This window comes from Lepisosteus oculatus, chromosome 21, assembly GCF_040954835.1.
Source record: "Lepisosteus oculatus isolate fLepOcu1 chromosome 21, fLepOcu1.hap2, whole genome shotgun sequence".
In the NCBI taxonomy this organism is placed as follows: Eukaryota; Metazoa; Chordata; class Actinopteri; order Semionotiformes; family Lepisosteidae; genus Lepisosteus; species Lepisosteus oculatus.
The window spans coordinates 5,306,626-5,328,502 of NC_090716.1; the positions used below are offsets into that span (position 1 = coordinate 5,306,626).

A 21,877-nucleotide genomic window follows, 5' to 3' on the forward strand; every position below is an offset into this window, starting at 1 on the left:
AATCCCGTGTGACGTTTAAATCTCATATTGTATAACAATGGACATCTATCCGAATAAACATGTCAGATCTGTTGTATTTTACAGGTTCAACCGCCAGCCTTTACTTGTGTTCCCCGGCTGTTTTTGCCTTGGAGACCTTGTTCTGGTTTAGATATGGCTGTTATATCTTTAGAAACACACTCATCAAGATCTCGATTTCGGCAGCAGTAGAAATGACCTTACCTAACCTTAAACTAATTTAAGCGTTGAACGTGTAGTGCTTGTTCTTGTTCATTTGACTAATCAAACGTAACCATGGCTGCTTCTCTACACATATTGACAAAAGATTGTTTAATCCTTAGTTTCTTCTCTTGTTTGTTTTGAAAACGCAAACTAAATATTATAGATAGATAGTTTACGAAAACGATCACATTGTTTCCCAGCAAGCTACTTTGTTGAAGCAAGACATTGATTTACTTTTTAAGATCGTTTTTTTTTATTATCTAGGCGGCCCAATCAACAGACTGATGTAATCTAAATACAGTCGGTGCTGATATTCCCTACTCAATCATGAATTAATGAAAGCGCAGGAATACGCACTTTGTGCAGAGCTTCATACGCCCGAGCGCCCGGTCACGCCCCCGGGCCGGCTTGCTGGGAAATGCAGTTGTTTTAAAGCAGCTGGAGCAGAGCTTTGCCTTTCGAAACGACACATCCGACTCGAAGAAAGCGAGGAGTTCCGCAGTGCACCGTTCTCTCACATGCGAGTAGCCAGTGGCTGAATTTCAGTGCTAAAGTACTTTTCCGAAAGAGGTTATGGGAGGAGTAAACTTCAGGAAAACCAAACTCCCTGCACTTTGTTTAGCTGCGGCATTCAATTTAAAGTAACTCGGGGATTTGTTTGTGTGTGTGTGTGTAATTTAGACCGAAGTGCAGCTATCAGAAAAGGTTCGTGTTTTCCAACACAAAAATAATCTCGGGACTGGGCACTTCAGAGATACTGACATTCTCAATCATAAAGAGCTGCTAAAAAACAACTTCGGAGCGGTGTGAAATACAAGCTGAGATTTCACTGGATTCTCTGACTGGGATTGCTGGTAGAGTTGAATGAATGGAGACCGATCCATTGCTTCCTCGAAGCGTGAGCAGTGGTTTCGAAGGCAGTTCGGGGTCTCGCCGTGACAGCGGATACTATGGGACCACCGCAAAACCGAGAAAGCTTTCCTATTCCGTCCTCGAAAACTCTTGCTCCATAGAAGGAGGTAAGTTTCTTTACCTTGACAACTATCTTAACACCAAAGGCACCTGTAAGCGGAGCGAATTTACAAGTGTTAAGATGGTTACGGTGCTTTATTGACATACCTGTGTCATACAATTCAACCCAAGGGCCGCTGCGATACCTCTTCTCTAACTACGACTGTCGCACTCTGACAGCAAGTGCAGTAATTCGGATAATAAGTTGTCATCGTGGCTACAGTGTATTTCACTTACACGTAAAAAAAGAACAGTATGGGATCATTTCGGAAAACGTCGTTCAGTTTTAAATCGTGGCTTCATTTTTCTTACCGTAAACCGGTCTGACACTCGGTACACTGTGTGTTATAGTGGTAAAAATTATACAGTCGGCTACTAATAGGCGCCAATTGTAATCATTACCGACCAGATGGATATATTTTCCTCTCGTTTTAGATAAGGTGCGCAGTACAGGAGAATATAATAACTGATAATTTGTTGCATTTTTCTTGTGCGTTCTGTCATTTCTCTCCTTAACATAAACGCGATCTGGAGTTGTTAACTAAAAGTAATTGGCGTTTTACCTATCTTAAGCTAAACCTGGAATAATTTGTGTTCGCTCCGTTGAGGCGGAAACTGAGCGGGTATGGAGTAGTCCACTGCTTTATCAAATATCTTCTTTCAGAAATTGATTCTCTATCTTAAAGAGGGAGGCCGAAAGCAAAACACACAATTAAACGTGAGTACAAAGACCTTTTCCCACGTAGGGTTGGGATGGAGAGGTTTATAGAATCGTTTTCACTGATCAAACAGGTGCTGACACGCCATTTATCAGGAAACCCCTGAGCTCTGTATTAGTTCGCTAGATTTGTCATCACTTTAAAAAAAAGTTTTGTGCATTTCAAGAATATTTGGAGGGACGTTCTGGAATGTGGAAAAGTTAAAAAGGATATGACATTTTCAGTCAGAATCACGAGGAGAACAGCGCAGATAATGTAGAATACTTTGCAAGTCCCCTATGAGCCGGATTAAGAGTTACATCGTAAGAGAATGAAGATGTGTTAACAGTCCGACCGGTACACAAGTGGTCGCATACTTGCCAGTCACTGAAGTTGCATATTCGAAGCAGTGGAAAATGCAAGGTCAGCCTCTCAAATGGAAATAATGACCTACCACAAAAACTCTTGTTTCCTGTGACAGTAGTGTTGAATGTATTATTCTGTTGCGGTAAGACGTTTGATAAAGTGAGAGGCAGCTGTGGTGCTTAAACAGCACAGTTCTCATTGCTGCTCACGCGAAAAATGTGGATTCCGACTGAAGCATCTTCCACTATGTAGCTAAAAGGCTTGAGAAAGTTATTTTTTATTTATAATCGAACACGACCAATAAACGGGATATTGACTTTCCTTGATACGTTTTCAGAATTCTCTTTACTGCATAAAACTAAAGAGGGGACTTCATTAAATGCTGCAGAGAGTCTAGTTGCATTAAGTGCATGAACTCAAATTCACATATCTGTTTGAATTAAGAGGGTAGTACAGGGCTGCTTGTAGTTATATCCCATCTTTAATTTAGATCGTAGAAATTCTAGTATCTCAATGACTTGGACACTTAATTCTTTCTACTGCACGAGGCAACACAGAGAATATTTTCTGCATTTAGCCATTGAAAAGTTCAAATACGGGATGTCATAACGCAGGATAAAGCATAACAATCGTGTAGAAGAAAGGACTACCAGATATTTGATCTAGTATTTTAATTAATTGAATTAATTAATTTTCATGAGAACAGTAAAGTGATCTTATAAGTACACTTCACGAAACGGGGAATTGGGCTGTTTAAGAATGCTGAATGTCTAATTATAGTAATTTAGAAAGATTTACTGGCGTGGCGAGGGTGAATATTAGACGTCTCTCTCACATACTGAGACAGGTCTTCACGGAGAACTGCGGTGCATTGTTTTTTGTAATGTGGTTGTTACTAGGAGGGAAGAGTTTTGTGGTGTAAACAGGAATGTGTCATCGTTGCAGGGAATATATTCAGGGAAAAGGCCCGAGTGTTCCTTCCTCTGCATACACTTAGTTCTGACCTTGCCAGTAAATAGGGAAGTAACTAACATCTGGACAGTTCTATTCATTTTAATCAGTGTTCGGACGCTGCACCATTGATTTTTATATTAAAGCATGTTTTGCAGAACATACATAAGCAGTCTTTTCAATATTTAATATTTACATTAAACTGTGACGCAAATGGGCGAAATAGTTTGTCTCTCAAAACGATTTAATATTACTCTGTTCCTTCCTTTGTATTCGTCAGAGATGCTATTTTTTTCAGATGCCTGATTGAAATTGACAATGAAATCTTTATCAAATACAGATTTATACTTGTCAGATCCCGTTTTGTGTCATCAGTGTTTAAGTAAGACTAACCTATAGTTTTAAATACAGTTATCATGGTACACTAATCATCATCATCTTATTATGCTAGAAAAAATATGAATCAAATAAGGTAACTCTCGTGGAAGCATCATGTGATAAATTGTATTTATACATACTGATTCCTTATCAGTGTAGGCTGCTCCATGGAATAAAAAGTCTGTACGTTTCATTGGCTGTAGTAATATAAGTGGGTGGTGTGTACATTTCTAAGTAAGCACTACAATGAACGCATCTGGTGAAAACAGGAGAACAGGTTTTTTACAGTCACATGTTCTACAATGGGCAAATGACGGCAAGACTTTTCATAATTTTCTAAAAACCTTTCAACAAGACCTTCCTCCCTCTTTTAATATAAAATCAGTCTGATGTCTGTCATTAGCTTATTGCTTAATATTTGTGATGTGGGAGCAAATCTGATGAGAGTGAATAGTAAATTTACTGAATACATGACTTATTTTCCTAATCTCTCTCCACTTCTGCTTCTCTGGTGTTCTGGGGATTATTTTTAAATACTGGTTTTTACTCAGTGTTTGCCAGGTGTAATGGGTCATTAATAAACACTACACACAGAGATTACTGCTTAAATTGTATTAGCAACAGATCAAGATTTAATAAAAAGCTGCTATAGTTTAGAAAGCAGGACTGTGTCGATTTCCTATTTTGGAAGTGATGTAATTTCAGGTTCCTTATTGAGAACAGTTTTATTAACATGGAAATGCACTTGTAATCTCTAATGAAAGACTCTGTATAAAGCTAAAATTATCAGTATGTTCTACGTTGAATCCATTATACCCTACATACCTCACATTTCTCTGGGTTATTGAGTTAGTCTTGCATAAAGCAGAGAGTGTAAAGTAATCATTTACATTTCTAGCACCTATATTTTGGTGAGATAAAATGCTTCCTTTCTGAGTGTCCTAGGGGTCTTCCGTTATTAGATTTTATATAAATACTCAACTGAAAATTGGATTGTAAGACTGCTCTTAAAATTACTGAAGAAATAATTGTAAACAAGCCTGATGATTCTAGTTTAATGCAACCATTTAAAAGTTTTTTTTCTCATTTCATCAGCAGCGTTTACACAAGCAACTGTGAGATTATAGGAACAACAGTTCAGTTCATGAAAATACGCTTTGCCAGGCTGCCGACAATAACAATTTGAAACTAATCCAGGCCTAATTTCACTTGAAGGCTGCTATTGCTTAAGTACTGACCTGTCAAGTGTACAGTAATTCTGTGTAGATGCTTTTAGAACATAAAAAGAAGGGTAGTTCAAAGATTTTAAAATGCAATAAGAGCCGAAAGAATACCCTGGTATGTAGCTAATTTCAAATCTTTGCAGTCCAGAATTAGCATAGAGATTACCGAATGTACAGTATGTAAAAACATATCCTTCTGTTTTTTATCTTTCATGTTTTAAAACATTCTCATGATTGGTAACTAAGATTTTCTTTCAAAATTCAAAGGTGATGAAGACCTGTATGTCCAACAAGCAATTGTGTTCATTGAAGATGCTATACAGGTGAGTTTTTTATTTTCTAAATTGGAAGAAACCATGCAATTTCTTTTAATAACTCAATCGGTAAGGACCAGTCTTCCATTTTTAAGTAGTTTGTTTGATTTTTTCAGAGTGCCATTGATTAATTTGTCTCCTTGTGCAGTCCAAATTAATATCTGGCCATTGTTTAAGAGCATTGTGTATGGATTGCACTGAGTAATGGAAGTAACTTTCGGGAGTGGTGACTTTTGTACATTGATTTTAGTCTACTTTTTGCTTTGCAGTACCGATCGATTAATCACAGAGTGGATTCCGGATCACTGAGGCTTTACAGATGGTACTACTCCAAGGTCTGCCAATGGTAAGAGTCATCGAGTGTTCATTGGCTTTTGGGGTGAAGGCTTTCCCACACTTGACTGAGATGCCATCATTCTCACAACTGTTTTATTCTTGTATACAATTTGCTGGTGGGTTCCTGCTCCTGAGGGTTATGGGTTTATCGCACTCATCTGGGCTGCCTTTGCTTCTGATTTTTACAAATGGATTGATTTTAATTTGTTTTTCCTGTTGACCTGTATATAAAAAAAAGTTTTAATAAAATATATATTCTGCACACAGGGGGCTAGGTGCTACTATTACAGTCATTTTGGCTCTGGCTTTTATCGAGAAACCTTCGTCACTGACAGTAACATCAGACCTGCGCTACAGACAGCCAGCCTGGGAGCCTCCTTGTGGGTTGACTGAGGGCATAGAGATGGTCTGCTTTGTCATCTTTATGGTGGACCTAACTGTGAAGGTAACCAGTTACAGGGAATTGTTTCCTATAGAAATAATAAAGGTAACGGGGGAACCATTTTCCATAGAACAAGGGAACAGTACGGTCTTAAAGGTTTTTGAAACACATGAGGCAGGGGTGACCGGGCCTGGAGTGGTAGGCTTCACCGTTTTTTTATAGTTCCCCTTTACAATCATTAGTTTCTACAGATGTGAAACAATATACCACATAGGCAGGTCATTTGTATAGTAAAGTATTGTTTTCCTAAACATTTCTAAATACGTTAAAAACAAAATTTCTTCCAGACCTTTAGAAACTGTTGATAAAACTTGCTGGGTCATTCCCGATACTGTGTATCATCTTGAAGACAGATTAAAAATCTACCAGAACTGCTGTAAAATATAATTTTTAGAAATTTTAAGCTTGCCGTCTTCTCAAGAGTGATGGTTCAACTTTAGAGGACAAAGGAGTGTTAAAATAGTTTTCTTATGAAAATAATTATTGTATTGCTCTTTGCTGTTTTCCAGAGTTATTTGATCGGATGGGAAGAGTTTCAGAAGAACAAGTGGCTGATTGCATACATATTGGTCATTTCTATGTCTGTTGTGGATTGGACGGTATCAATCTGTTTCTGTTGTGATGAGGTGAGAACAGCTTTTTTCCAACCTCTTTATATTCGATGTTAACATAATTCAGATTCCGTTTTAGATGATGAGATTATTATTTTTTTATAACTAAATTTGATTCCTCTCAATCAAACATAGTCACTACTCAGGAGTGTAATTTGTTTCAACAGAACATGTCTTTCAACCTCAGCAACACACATACTGTACCTGTTGTGATAGCTGTAATTGACAAGAGTCAATTACAAATGTCACCAGGGAATTCATACATGCAGTTTAACTTCCATTGTTTTAATTAGTATCTTGGCAGTATTTGGATAGGAGAAATCCAAGCAAATCAGGTTGCTGCTGCAAGAGGTGGTAGGTGCCACCAGTAGGGTGGCACTCTTTTGGTCCAAAATTTCTAAACCAATGCCCAAGAATGGTGACTGGGGACACTGTGCTGCTGGAGATACTGTCCTTTCAATAAATCATTTACTGCAATCCTGACTACTAGTTTGTTAAAGACCTCATTGCATTGTTCATAAGAGTACTGCAGTTCCCCAGTGCCCTGGCTGTTTTCCAGTCAGGCCTTGTGCAATCTGGCCTTCCTAAAATTGATCTTTTATTCAATTGGTGAAGCACTCTCCACCTCATCTGCTGTACAGTGGGGCTGTTGGCTGTTAGACATCACCCAGGTGGGTGTTATACTTCAGTGGTGAATGAGGATAGTCCTCTCCTGTAAATAAACGGCTCTGAGGTACTTTAGAATGAAAAAGTGCTATTTAAGTGTAAGAAATTGCCATTAGTTTTCTGCAACAGACAGTTTCTTACTTCCATATTGCTCCATGTCTTAAGAATATGAACCTGTATGAAAACGTATAAATCCAGTTTCCATAGGCATCTTTTTTAAAGGTGGGTAGCTGCGTCAGCATGCGTAGGCTGCAAAGGAACAAGTAATAGGTTTATTCCATGCTGAAAAAAAGAAGAAAGAGAACACAACGTTTCGGCCGTGGAGCCTTCTTCAGGTGTCAGGATATCTGTTCCAGGATATTCAAAGCCAATGAGTTCAACATGAAACAGACTAATCTGTCTGGAAAGCAAACAATTACTTTACAAAAGCAGAAACTAACCATTAAGTATCCCCTGAACTGGTTGTACAGATTGTTTTTAAAGATTGTGTTATTGTTTATATTGCAGACGTTAAGACTGAGAAGAGTCCTTCGTCCATTCTTTCTTCTCCAAAACTCATCTCTCATGAAGAAAACCTTAAAGTGCATCAGGAGAACCCTGCCAGAAATAGCAAGGTAATTTTCATATTTCAGAGAATTCTAGTTGTGCTTTCTTAGCTCTATATTAGCTCTCTATTGTTAGGGAAAGTGGAGTTATATTAATATTTTTTAATTTATTTAAACAGTCTCTTCATTCTCTTTTTCCAGTGTTTTTCTTCTCCTAGGCCTCCACTTGTGTCTCTTCACCATGTTTGGGATGCTGCTTTTCGCCAGGGGAAAGGTGAGCTTGGGATTTTGGTCTTGAACGACAGTCTTGTTGTGGACTAACTAATGAAGGTGACATGGAGAGAATGTTGATGTTTTCTTTAATGAAGAAGTTTGTTGGCCTTAGAAATTCAGTCCTTCTAATGTGCAGTCTGCATTAGAACTATTTGCATTGGTTTTCCAATCAAGGTCTAACTGCTCTTGAAGTGCATATGCCTTTATAACTCATCATATTGTTTCATTACTTTATCGCTAAACCATATAACAAGCTTTCTTTAGTATTCTTCGTTGTCAGAGATAGTTTTACCACTGGTGTCTATTTAGTGCTGTGGTAGAGAAATGGGCAATGCTATGTCAGTCTAAGAGACTATTAAGAGCATTTTAAAATGTTAAATAACTTCAAAAAGTTCCCTAAAAAGTAGCAACTTACTGATTAAGTAAGTAAGTATTATTGGTGACTTATAAGTTTTGTTCACATGTTGTTTGGGGGCGGGGGGTTTCACATTGGGAGGGATGCATGTCCCATTAATGTCATAGCAACACCAACTGGGAAATGTATTGCATTGTTGATTTAAAATAACTAAATGAGGTTTTGAAGCATCCTTTTTTGTTTTGTCCAGGATCCAAATCATAATGGTGAATGGGAGTCTTATTTCAGAAACCTGCCACAGTCCCTCACATCTTTGCTTGTACTTCTGACCACTGCAAACAACCCTGATGGTGAGTTTGTTCTCATGAGGTCTGTTATCGTTTCAGGCTGGTTGGAAAAATCAGGCTCTTAACTGATTAAGATTTTCATTTAGTTATGTCAGTGCCACAGGCTGAAGGCCACAGGCTATTCCTTGATAATATAAACATTCAGCACTGGTATATTTCAGCAATGTGCAACCAATTAGTAAGACAAAAACACAACAATATTAAGGCTTGACATGAATGTTTGTGCTATAACCTACTATCTGTAATGTGTAATCAAACAATGCTTCAGACTGTCATATTTTGTGGAAATGTTACATTTTGGAATGGGGAATAGTGTACAGACTTTTTTTCCGTGTACAGATTATATAACTCTGCAGTGGACACAGAGCTTCACATACGGAAAGCTGTTAATAGTATCAGCATTGAATGTGCAAGAATCTAAGGAAGATATAAATTTGACCTGGCTCTTAATCCATTCCTAATGGTGGTTTCTGACATGCCCTGTAGTGTTGCTGAGAGTTGTGATGTCTTGGAAGTGTGTCCATAGCTCGTTGTAGAACTTTGTAGGGTTACACAGATTTTTATTTATGGCTTCTTTCTGTCAACAGTGATGATCCCAGCCTATTCAGTGAATAGAGGATATTCTATTTTCTTCATTCTCTTCTGTGGCTTTGGTGAGTGTGGATAATCTAAATCTACAGGGCAGACTCTTAAACCAGTGGAATTTTACATTAGATAGCATAGCTGTATTTTTCAAAATTAATAACAATTGCTTGCATTTGTATTGTGATTTTCATCCTGAAAGGATCCCACAACAGTTCACATACAGGGAGGAGCCACTTAATTCACAACTGGAGTGCAGCATTCACTGCACTGTGTGCAGCAGATCACACAGAAAAGTGCAAAATTATTTAACCATTGGAATTAATGAAGAAGCCTTTAAGTAAGACAGATTGCCTTATTCGAAAGACTGTGTCTCTGGTCACCATGCTGAGACATTGGTCCCAGCCTTACTTAGCTTCTGGATTGTGACAAGATTAAGTACAAAGCAGTAGCACTGCTGTCAATACCGTAGCTTTCAAAACTAGAGATTTTTGTTACCACTAAAACTGTTGATACTGTTGAAACGGAGTACCTGATTCATATGTACTCTGATAGATTGTTGCAGTATCTGACGTTCTGTACTGCATGTACTGTAAATAATGGAGATTATTTTTCATTGACTCCTTCCCATTTTCTTTTAGGGACGTATTTCTTGATGAACCTCCTGACAGCCATCATATACAACCAGTTCAGGGGATACTTAATGGTTAGTTTCTGCTTTTGTAAAGTAATTGTTTGCTTTCCAGACAGATTAGTCTGTTTCATGTTGAACTCATTGGCTTTGAATATCCTGGAACAGACCATACAAGACTGGGTTTTTCATCATGATTTAAAAGGCTTAATAAGGTGCAAAACACACCAGGAAGGTTTGCCAGATCTCATGGGAACTTTGACAGACCCGGCAGCATCTGTGATTTTGTGAACCCAGGGTGCCCCCTCTGCTAGGGATGTGCTCTTGTGTCTCATGGTTGTCTGTTTTTCTTTGAAGATCTCCATTCAAACATCCATCTTGAGGAGGCGCTTGGGTATCAGGGCGGCGTTTGAAGTCTTGTGCTGCCAGCGGCAGTCGAAGGCTGGCAGCACTCAACATGTGTAAGACAAGTCTCCACATCTCCAACACCTACAGTACTACCATGCTAAGCTTACACTAGACTTCCCAGTTGTGAAGCACTGGATGTTGTGAAGTCTCACCTTAATTTTTCAGAATCCCAATAGAGACTCCCAGTGGCTAGTTTCAGTGTCTTTTTTTGGAATTTTGTAAGCTGTTCTTTCTGTTTCCAGGGGTATTATAAACCTTAGTTTGTTGCAATATATTATCACAATGTGATCCACACGTTTATATCATGCTTAGAAAGCGCAGCATTAATTTTTTTTGAATAATTTGCAAAAATTGTACAATCATTTTTGTAGAAACAGGTTTCTGAAGATGTTGTGTAAATATATTCACTGTTTAATAGTCTTAAGTCTTCTGACACATCTTACATGAAGCTTGGGGATATGATACAATACATATAATAAGCAACAACAGTTTACTCAAAGCTTAGTTTGGGTGAGAAGAAGTCAGTCTAGTCATTTAGCAGTCTTTAATCAACTTTGGTGAAAATCTTCAAAAACGTGAACACACTAACTCAAGACCAAAGATACACAAGTGGCTGAAATGAAGTATTGTTGCCATTAAAGCATTACATTTATCACTCACATCAAATCAACACATTGACAGGTCTTCCTCAATAACTTGTTTCTTTCTACATTCCGTAAAGTTAAAAGTAACAAAATACAAATCTATCAGGATCTGTTTTCTTAAAGCAAAATGGCTACAATATTAGTAAATGAACACCACAGAAATTTGTATAAGAAAGTAAACTTATGGAATAGAACAATGCAAAATGCTAAGACATTAGCACAGCAGTGTGTCTGAGTGTATTTGTTCATGACCTGGCCTCTCTTATGGTTTGGTTTTGTTGTGTTCTTCAAGTGAAACCATCCCGTCTGAGTTGGTGCTGCAGGTTGTCAGAAGGGTACAGATGAAGACCTACTGCAGAAAGGCCATCATCTGGGTGAGCAAAGATGTTCATTAATTAGTCGTCCTGTCTTGTGTCAAGTCGAAATTTGTGATTATTATAGGTAGCTCTTTGTATGTGAAGATATTTGTTTTCAAGGTAAATGACTTAATAGTTTGACGGTCTTTTTTTCCAGAGAATTCAGCAGTTTCCTGATGGATTTATCCCAGCTGAGGAATTTCAAAAGCTGTTTGATGAGCTTGATAAGGACCAGATCAAAGAGGTATGCAGTGTAAGAGTACAGTTATGCCTAATTTGAAAGTGCCTGACATGGTCTGTTTCCTGATATTTTCTGGAGCTCTGTTGCCCAGCCTTAACTTTTGAGTATCATGTTTCTGGAGTTACATATCTAGAGAGTTTTGTGTGAGAGCATGACAAGGTTGAATGAGTAAACCATGATGGTAATGAAGTAACTTAGTAAGCATGCTTGGCTTTTGTTTTTCCAGCACCCTCCCATACCAGGATACAGCTACCCTATTCTTCAGAAGCTACAGTCCATCTTCAGCCATTACTGCTTCAGTCTGTTGGGAAACCTAGTTGCCCTTGCCAACGTTGTGTGTATTTGTGTAAGTATGCAGGCAAGGTGCAATGCAAACAGTGCAAATGTATCCTAAAACGTGTTTTAGATTTCCATTTTTGCATGTATAATTCTCTGAATTACAAAGTAATGGCTTACGTCAGTTTGATTTGAAATATTGAGAGACTTCAACTTTAATTTATTTTTAATGTAAATGAAATGCTAGTCTGCGTCTAACTGGAATTTGGATGTGTGAAAGTAATTGTATTGCACCTTTGTCATGTAGACTATTCTGGTGATCGACTCGGATAAAGCCCTTTCAGAACGAGACGATTACCTTCTGGGGGTAAGGAACACTGTCTTCCATTGCAAAACTTAAATTAATACAAAGATTTTTTTTGTTGGCCTGTAAAGGCACAATTCTGTTTTTGCCCTGGTTGAGAAAGTTATTTTCAGTAGGTTTGTTTTTTGGTTTTATTTTAACATTGATTCAGAAAACTAAACATCATTCCATTTTTGTGGTTCATACATGTCTTTATGTTTGTAAGGATATAAAAATGTAATATCCCTATACCTTTCTTAAGAATTCTTCCATAAATGTTTGAATTCCTTGAACATGTATAGAACTTTCTGTGTATCTGTGGTTCTTGACAGATAATGCACTACTTGAATAAAGTTTCACTCACTTTGAAGTCACATTTTAGATGTCTGCTTCTTCTTCTTTGGAGGCTCAAGTACTTTTTTCACTTTAGAAATGGGTTTCTCTGAAACTGAATGTAAAACTGCCCATTTTGAAAAGTAAGATCAGCCTACAAATGTTTAAAACACCTTCCATTTTTTTTTCTTTTCAAAGGCTATGAATTGTGTCTTCATTGTATATTACCTGCTTGAAATGGTTCTGAAGATATTTGCCTTTGGGTGGAAAGGCTACTTATCCTACCACAGTAATATATTTGATGGTCTTTTGACTCTGTCCCTCCTGGTAAGTATGTCCACATTGTTTTTTAACTTATTTGCATTGTGTTAATAGTTGAAAGCTTTGTTGATTCTACAGTCTAATCTCTGCAGTGAATCAAAACGTGGACACAATGGGAATTTAAAGACAAAAAACGGAGTTATTAATTCAATTAAGTTAACTCAGCATTTGGGGAGTGGGTCACTGGACTTAATATTTTTGTGTTTACATATTGCAGCTATAGAAGCAGTATCTGAGAAATTCTCAGCAGATAAATCAGTTAAATAAATTAATATCATGAAACGTTATTGAATACAGTCAAAAAACAAAACCTGTGTTATCCATATTATTGGAATCTAGAATGACATTCTAAAACTGCTGTAGCTTTGCAGGAGAGCTGGCTGTGGGTAAAGAAGAAGGCTTTTGTATTCATTGCAAGGATGTTTTACTGATAAACATTTGTTTTTGTTTTCTTTGTCTATGTGAAAGGCTCTCCAGATTTCCATTTTTGTTACATACAGACTTCCACATCCTAAGTGGTAAGTGCTATCTTTAAACTGAAATCTTAAGCTTTGTGCTTCGTCTGTGTAAAGCACATCAGCACAACTCTGTTCTGCAAAATCAATTCACATGTTGGAATTTATCTTAAAATGGACCATCACGCAGCATAATAAGACCTGACTAAGAATGTGAAGAGAGCGCCATGCTGTTTGTCATGTAGATTACAGCATTTAATCTTACAAAGTTGCAGTGCTGTAAAAAGCAGGTTATTGTTGCAGCAGAGAATGACAACACACTGAGATCCTGGCATGCTTCCTCTTTCAGTGACTGCTGGTTTCTAATTCCTTGTTTGCACAAAGTACAGTAGCTGTACTCACCAATGACTGCAAGAGTAGCGTTGCTAAGGAGTGCAAATGTTATTTTTCTCAACCACATGAGAATCAGTATGACATGAGCAGAAAAGAATGCAAAATACTTCTTATATGTAGTTTACGGCAACAGCTGTTATTATAATGCCATTGAATGCCATCTTCCAAAACATTTGTGTACAGGCTGATGGGATTTTCAAATACCACTAAGTTAATAAGGGAGTGATAAAGACACCTGGAGTTTACGGTTTCTTTACTGATGATTTTCTCCCTTTTTTGAGGAATCAACTGTGCTTTGATTAGTTCACTTTGTAGTCTGAGAGGCTTTGGGATCAACAAGCTTGAACCTTTCCGCTCTTCTCCTGCAGGAATCCAGCCATGCGCGGCTTCCTCTCATTGTGGGAGATGGTGCGTTTGGCGAACATGCTGATTGTCTTCCGGTTCCTGCGTGTCATCCCAAACATCAAGGTCTCCAGATTCAATATGCAGATGTGTCTTGATTTCTAGCTTATATGGCAAATCTTTTTCTTTTGTCTGTACTACACCATTTAGGCACTTTGTTCTCTTGCCCGTTAATAGAATGCAGCATAGTGGGGGAAATGTGTCTATGTCCATGGGGCATTGCAAGAGAGAATCAGACCTGCAGCCTTCTTTTTCTGCTCTGTTGTGTAGAGGACACTTCTCATCTGCTCAACAGCTTGCTTGACTGCTTTTATCATTTATTGTCTCTGCCTCCCTCTTGTGGGAAATTCGAGTCACTGCAAGTATTTGCTCTTCAGCTGATGCTTACCTTACCTGGGGTTTTTGGTCATTGATGAGATTTCCAATGGCCTTTGTTACTTGTGAGGGAGCATATAATATTCTGGAGGTTTGAACTAACAGCTGTGTTGGCCTGTTTTGGTGGCAAAGGAACAAGTAAAGGTTAATTCTGAAAAGTAAAAAAATATATATGGTCTGAGAGGAGAAGACTCTACAGCTAAAATATTCTTCTTTCTACTTTTCAGTGGGGAATTAACCTTTACTTCTACACACTTCCTTTGCACATAACAATTTATGCAGGTGCAGAGTGTTAGTTTGCTGTCTGGGATACATATTCAAATAGCAAAAGTATTTTGTTTTGTCTGCTTATAACTACAGTATGTATGTGCATATGTAATAAGTATTTGTTTCTGCTTCTCTGTAGCTAATGACCCTTGTAGCAAGCACACTGTTTGACCTTGTGAAGAATCTGAGGGCATTTGCTGGCATCTTAGTGGTGAGTGATTGTTATTTCAGGCCATATTACCTCTACAATATGAAGAGAGTGAAATCCTTACTGTATAGACAATTTCACAATGCACTCTCAGACTTTTAAAAATGACAGTCTAGGGTGGGATATCTGATTCATAAGGTAAATGACTGACTAATTATACTTTTTAATATTACAAAAATGTTTTTTGAATTGTACTATGACTAATAATGATTATATTTCATTTTTTTTGAAGGTGGTGTACTATGTGTTTGCCGTCTTTGGCCTAATTATGTTCCAAGGTGCTATTACAGTCCCTGGGAATATGAGGTAAGACTTGTATCTCATTGTGGCAGTACTGCCATTACATCTCTGTAACTCATGTTTGTCAGACAGAAATGTAAAGGTCACTGTGGAATTCCTTGCTTAACAAAAAGACATTTGAATGTTCATTTATCTACCTTCCTTTCAGTCATAGATGACCAACACCCGCTCTGCTTTATATTTGAGCCAGTTCTATGTTTTGCAAAAATAATATTGTGAAGATATTAAAAGGTAGCCAGTATGTGGAATTTGGTTTCTTTGTTAAGAAAGGAGGCATTACACCTGTTGTTGACTCTGACATTGACCAGTTAAACTGGCTGAGAGAATCTGTTACATTTGTGAACAGCTGGACATTATTAAATACATTAGAGATTGAGTTTTTAAAATATTCCTGCAGTACGTATGCCCTTTTACATTCTGTGTTAAAATAGATGTTACATCCTTGTCTTGAAATTTATGGTTACATCAGTGGCTTGCCGGGGCCATGCTTAGATTAAAAAAGCCCTTTAAAATGATTGTATTTTAGAGAAGAGTAGGCATTGACTATAATCTCTCCAGATGGCTGTCCAGATAAACTTGGAAACCTGTACTGAACTATCATGGGCTTTCAGGACATCAGGACATTCAACCCTTAAATGTAAAATGCAAATTCTGAAACTAATGAAAACAGCTGGTTCCAGACATATGTTATAATGTTTTGCTTCTAAATGAGTATTTCGGAAGGGTGAACTAATCAACTTTTTTTTTTCTAGTGTGATCACTGATGCTAAGGTTTTAAACAGCTCTGTTAACTATACAGAACTATGCGGGACTTATGAACAACTGGGGTACTGGCCAAATAACTTCGATGACTTTGCTGTGAGTACTGATGTTTCTTAATGATGTAGTACAATCCTTTATCTTACCACTTTTCACACTGGATGTCATGTGAACAGGACAATTAAGGTACCTGCACAATAATGACTGCATTAGACAATCTGCTCAAGGGTTTTTTTTATTAGACCACAGGAAGAACAAACATTTTTTTGTGAGATATACTGATGAATGTTTGAATATCTGTGACAATTGTATACTTCAGCCTCCACTTACTACAGTATGTACATACACATGATGGTATGCCTAATCTTAGCTTTTAATATGCCTATTTTCAGGTCTATATTAATGAATTATGAAAGCTCTTTTAAATGAAGATTGTTAAATAAACAAAACAGGGTTTCAGTGGCTTTGCCCCAAAAGAATTGTGCTTTTATTCTAAAGAAGAAAAAAGAGCACACCCACATAACTATTCATAATTCAATATGATATTTGTTTTAGTTGAGTTCCATTTTAAGCGCATATAATGACACACAGTACCATATCCCTTAATAAGTAGTTTTCAGATTCAGATTCAAAAGCGTATAGAAAAAGCTGCCGAAAAAGGTGAGATGTAAGAGTTTTCCAGTCTGGGTATTCCATAACCTTAGGTTAAAAAAGTGTCAAAGCAGCAAAACTACATGTTTCACGGCAGTTCTGAAGAAAAAAAATACATCCACAATCCACAGTGTTGCACATCACAAGGCATTGTTTCCACACAGCAGGGTTTTCCACAGACAGCAGTTTTTTCTTGCTTTTTGTGCTTTTATTCAAACATGTTTATGTAAGCAGAAGTATACTTGAGCGAACACTGACATTTATGTCTTTATTTTGTCTGCCCTTTTTTGTTCAGGCCACTCTGGTGCTTTTATATAACATCATGGTGGTGAACAACTGGCAGGTCTTCATGGAAGTCTACGCCCGATACTCTTCCCCGTAAGTCCCCACCGTTCTCTCCTGTCATGAACAGTGCAGTTTTCTTGCAGACATTGCAAGAGTCATCTACTTGCTTGTTCTTTGTATCATAGATACAGTAGATAGATACTTTATTGATCCCATGAGGGAAATTGCAGTGCAACAGCAGCATAACACACAAAACACAGCCACAGTGTAACGAATTATATAATAATAGTACAATACATACAATACAAGAGTTACTCACAGTCTGGACACACAAGAACAAACTAGAACAGAACAGTACACAGAAAAATCGTATCACACATATGAATATAAATATAGTTGAAAATATAGATATAAATATAAATGTATTGCACAGGTCCCTGGCATATATTGCACAAAAAATGGTTGTAAATGGGAAAAAGAAAAAGAAAAAGAAAGAGAACAGATGTAGCAGTAGATGTGTAGATGCGTTTAGTCCAGAAACAGGTCACTATCGATGTTGCCTCTGCCAAGACGCAAGGTGGATGCATTGTACAGTCTTATGGCAGAAGGCAAGAATGAATGCCTTATCATGACTACATCTTTAAAGTTAACTCCCTTAATTATTATGCCTCTTCATGCCCACATGAAGTCTTTTCAGAATCGGTATCAGTTTAATCTGTCACAGTTGTCACGCCCTCTGCAGCCAGAGGGCGCTCCTTCTCTGTCCTGTCCCTAGTTTCCGGTCTGCTGTCCTTCCTGTCCCTCTCTTTCCCTTGGGCTATATATTTCTGGGTCTTGCACTCTGTCCTCGCTCAGCATTGAGGTTCGGATGTCCTGAGACCCGCCTAGCACCAGGGTGCCCTACGTCCGCTCCCTGAGGGCATAGGTTTCTATAAGGCATTCCTGAACTCTTTGCACTAATGAGCCCGGGCCTTTTTCCCGTCTTTCCCGCTACGCATATGGGTCTTTTTCTGCTCTCCTGCTCCCCACGGTTAGTCCCTTTGGACGTCCGTGACAACAGTGACTAGCTTCTCATTTTCCTTATGAAGGGGATTTCTGTTGCTCTGTTATTGTATTTTAGCAACAGTGATTACCGTGAAAGCAGTCTTATAGTTCATACCAATGCAGGTCTGTGGTTGTGTAGCAAAGAGCTTGTATGACAGTGTTACAATGTTTTAATGAAGTGGTGTTTTTATTTGCCCAGGTGGTCCAAATTGTACTTTGTAGCTTGGTGGTTGACTTCCTCTGTCATGTGGGTGAACCTGTTTGTGGCTTTGATTTTGGAGGTAAGACCTCTTTCTGTAATCACTACTTGACAGCAAATCCCCCCGCCCAATCTCAATATCTATCTGAGATTGGTGTATTGTTTCTGAAATGTGTTACTCATTAAAAAAATGCTGTTTTCTTCCAACACAAAACAGAATTTCATTTACAAGTGGGACAGAAGTCACCAGTGTTCCATTGCTGAAGTTGAGCAGACTGGATATGAGACAACTGTGCAGCTAATGTTCAGGTGAGCTACTGTTCTTGGATGACTCACTTTGTTTATACAAATACAACTGCTTATTTTTACGAGTTCATTAGCTACTGTACCACTGCTCTTCAATTTGTTTCTTAGAAATTGCTTTCTGTGAGTGTTTGACAAATTAGTCTGTACAAATGGTCAATCCAGATATTACTTTGGTTACAAGTGAGGAGAGTTCATCACATCTGATGTGTTTCCTGTTCACATCTCTTTTTAGAGAACACATACAGGAGCCTACAGAGGAGGAACTTGTGTCCAGACTTCATCAGCATCCTCATCTCCATCTCATGTGATGCAACGCTGGAGACAATTCGTGGCTTTCAGAGAGGATTGGGCAAATTTCAGCCTGTTTGTTTGGCGCCTTTTACCGAACGTTAACATTTCATGTTCTGGAAGGAGTCACGTAAAGGAAGATGATGTCCCTTGAGTAAGCTGCTGTTCACAGCTAAGAACAAAATCAAAGGAACCATTTTTGCCCTTTTGGGGTTCTTAGAAAACTCCTGTGGCAGTTTTCCGTATCTACTGGGCTGCAGGGCCACAGGCTCATTACTGATCAGTAGATACAGTAGGTGGAAGGTAGTGGACATATTCAAGTTTACTTTCCTCTTACTCTCATACTAGAGAAGAAAGTTACATTGCACTCCAAACTTACAAAGTTTGCCTTATTTATGAATGGGGACCAGGGGGATCTATTGCAAACAGTACATACTTGTAATGGCCAGAAGAGGGGGAAATGTGCACTCCTTTAATACTCATGCCTGTCTGTGAATGAAGGGGCAACAGCCTTTGAAAACATGACCTTGAAGCTTCTGCTTTCTCATAGTTACATTCTTAAGTTGAGAGTTTGGCAGTGATACACTAGTTAGTGAAGCAAATTCCTGAAGCTTTGGAGCATTTAAAGAATCTGCAGAGGATCCTGTGTGTTTCACCTTCAAGCGTTAAGGGTGCAATAAGAATCACAGCACCTTTAAAGGCGGGTGCATTTAGTTTTAAGTTACAAAAGAATACCAGTATCTGAATGAGCTGCCATTACATCTGAACCAGATTCTGGGAGAGTGTGTATGTATTTATATTATAAGACTAGTATTCAGAAGTCTTTTTCTTCCAATGTACAAAATTATGCAATGTTTTAAACTTTCCAAACACCTCTGTGTTCAGTAAGGAGGGTGTTGCTCTCTATTTTATTTCACATTATTGTATGCCCCTGTGTCTGAATTATTTGAAATCTTAACAAGGACAAAGTGCTGTTTTACAGGCTTGTTTGCAAATATTTGTACGGAATTCTTGTCCTTGTGTGACCACTACCTTTATCAATTTAGTACGTAATTACTGAATTGAGGCACATTGTGTTAATATGCCAGTTCAGCATATTTTATTAATTATTAATAATTATGTAAATAGTATTTCAATGTGAAATGTAATACAGTTGTTGTTTTAGTTTTACTTACTAAAGAAGTCCTTGGTATGGGTTTGGTTTGACAGATGATTAGAAATTGCTTGGGATGAACATCAGTGTAAAATGCTTTGAAGTGAAAGAGTGCTCAGGTAAATAGCCAGATAAATGTAAAGGGAAAAGCCACTGTCTGTTCAGGTGGTAAACAACCTACTAATATTTGTGTTGATGAGACAAAGGAGTCCGATACAGCGGTATGTATTCTTAAAAATGTTGTTTTTATCTTTTTTGTTTTAATGGTGGATGGTATTCCACAATTCTCAGTTCTGATTTGAATAAACAGCTTGGCCCCCATGACTACTGTCCAGCACCCTTTTTATACCAAAATGTCCAAAAACAATTCAATACATTTCTTTAAAGCAGGGGTCTCCAACGCTGAATCTGGTAAGCACCAGTCCAGCAGATTTTATAGATAGCCTTTCTATTGGCCTGGAACTTGAACTGAGGTCAGTAAAAATCTTAATTTGATGATCAGTAAAAGATTATGTGGACCAAAGATCAGACTTGTCTTCAGACATTAAGGATTAGTGTTCTCTTCATTTAAACCTTTTTTGCTTAATTGACCAGTTTCATAGGTGTTCCTGATCTTTAAAATGTCAGGTGATCTTTAAAATATCATCCATTTAGAAAAACTGGATTGGAGACTCTTGCTTTAAGGAATGTGCTGCTGTACTGAAATCTGATGTGATTATCTGTTTCAAGTCTTCTCTTTCCTGGTTCTGCTGACCCCAGTATCTGTTGATCTTCCTGCTGATTGCTCTTATACTTAATTAAGCATTTAAATGAGCTAACAACTTGATTTAATCAAACTATTATATTGTTTGTGTACCTTAAAGCTTTAAGTGTAGCTTAAAATCTACAACTTTATAGCAACTTTAGCAAAGTGGTGACAAACACACGATTAAGCAAATTATTAGTTCAATTAAAACTTTTTAGTAAGGAACAGTACCTCTGTTGGAACAAAAAGTGGATGTTGGGATTACCAAGATCAGGATTGAGAAGTCCTGATCTACTAGCTGTTATTGAATTTGGTAAATGCTATTAATGTTTTAGTTTGAGTCATTTCATTTCTTAATTCCATACCAGTGCTGATAGTTGAAGAGAAGTTTATTACCTTATTTAAAAAGTTTGATAATAGCTGTCTAATAGTTTGTTCTTGATTTAGAAAAATAGAGTAATAAATCACTTAAATCAATCCAAAACAATCTTTGAAGTTAAAACGGTTATTTCTGCCAGAGATTAATATTGCAGTGCAGATTGCAGTGTGGGCACCATTATGATTTTTTTACATTTGCGTTTTGAGTGACAGATCTGGAGATGTCAGCCTGCAAAATGGCACGCCTTCTGTTGCTGTAGAAGACACTCAACAATCACATGCATGTGACTTATGAATTGCAGATAACTGAAGAAGGACGTTGTTTGAACCTTTCATAACCCGAAAAATTCCATTTGCTTAACAAAAATGTACACCATGAGACTTAATCATCTACCAGAACAACGGCAAAAAAAAAATGGAAAAGAACGTGACACGTGCAACTAACCTTTTAAATTATGTATTTGAATCTCCAAGCATGGATCACTGTAATGTGGTAATTTGGCTATACCGATGTTTGTGAAGCCCTTCCTGAATTGAGCAAGTGGGGGCTTATCTTAAACTATTTTTGGTAAAGAGCAAAGCTGTCATTAGGTTATTGAGTCAGTCAACTGGTAAATAAAAACTTTTCCTTTGCAGGTCTTGTTTACTTAAAATTGGCTGGACAAACAGGCTGTCCTCTAAGGGCAGACTTGAAAGAAAAGTTATCTTTTTGTTTGTTTGCCTTTTCATTTTTAACCCAGCAAGGCAGTGATGTGCATTCATCAAACATCTGTGTATGCAAAGAATTTGGTGTAAG

The 21,877-nt window shown here is 37.7% G+C and overlaps 1 protein-coding gene across 1 annotated transcript; it reads left to right on the plus strand.

Annotated features, from left to right (window-relative positions):
• The first annotated feature begins 633 nt into the window (after positions 1 to 633).
• Positions 634 to 20,282, plus strand: tpcn2 (two pore segment channel 2). The gene is made up of 25 exons (XM_006642651.3): positions 634 to 1,241; positions 5,117 to 5,172; positions 5,433 to 5,509; positions 5,767 to 5,944; positions 6,451 to 6,567; positions 7,726 to 7,832; positions 7,965 to 8,037; positions 8,642 to 8,741; positions 9,326 to 9,391; positions 9,962 to 10,026; positions 10,309 to 10,412; positions 11,296 to 11,377; positions 11,517 to 11,603; positions 11,827 to 11,946; positions 12,184 to 12,243; positions 12,751 to 12,879; positions 13,342 to 13,391; positions 14,090 to 14,189; positions 14,905 to 14,976; positions 15,206 to 15,279; positions 16,026 to 16,131; positions 16,979 to 17,061; positions 18,212 to 18,293; positions 18,429 to 18,520; positions 18,750 to 20,282. Exons 1-25 carry the CDS (start codon positions 1,091 to 1,093, stop codon positions 18,823 to 18,825), a joined length of 2,307 nt encoding a protein of 768 aa, XP_006642714.1. The 5' UTR covers positions 634 to 1,090; the 3' UTR covers positions 18,826 to 20,282.
• Positions 20,283 to 21,877: the final 1,595 nt, after the last annotated feature.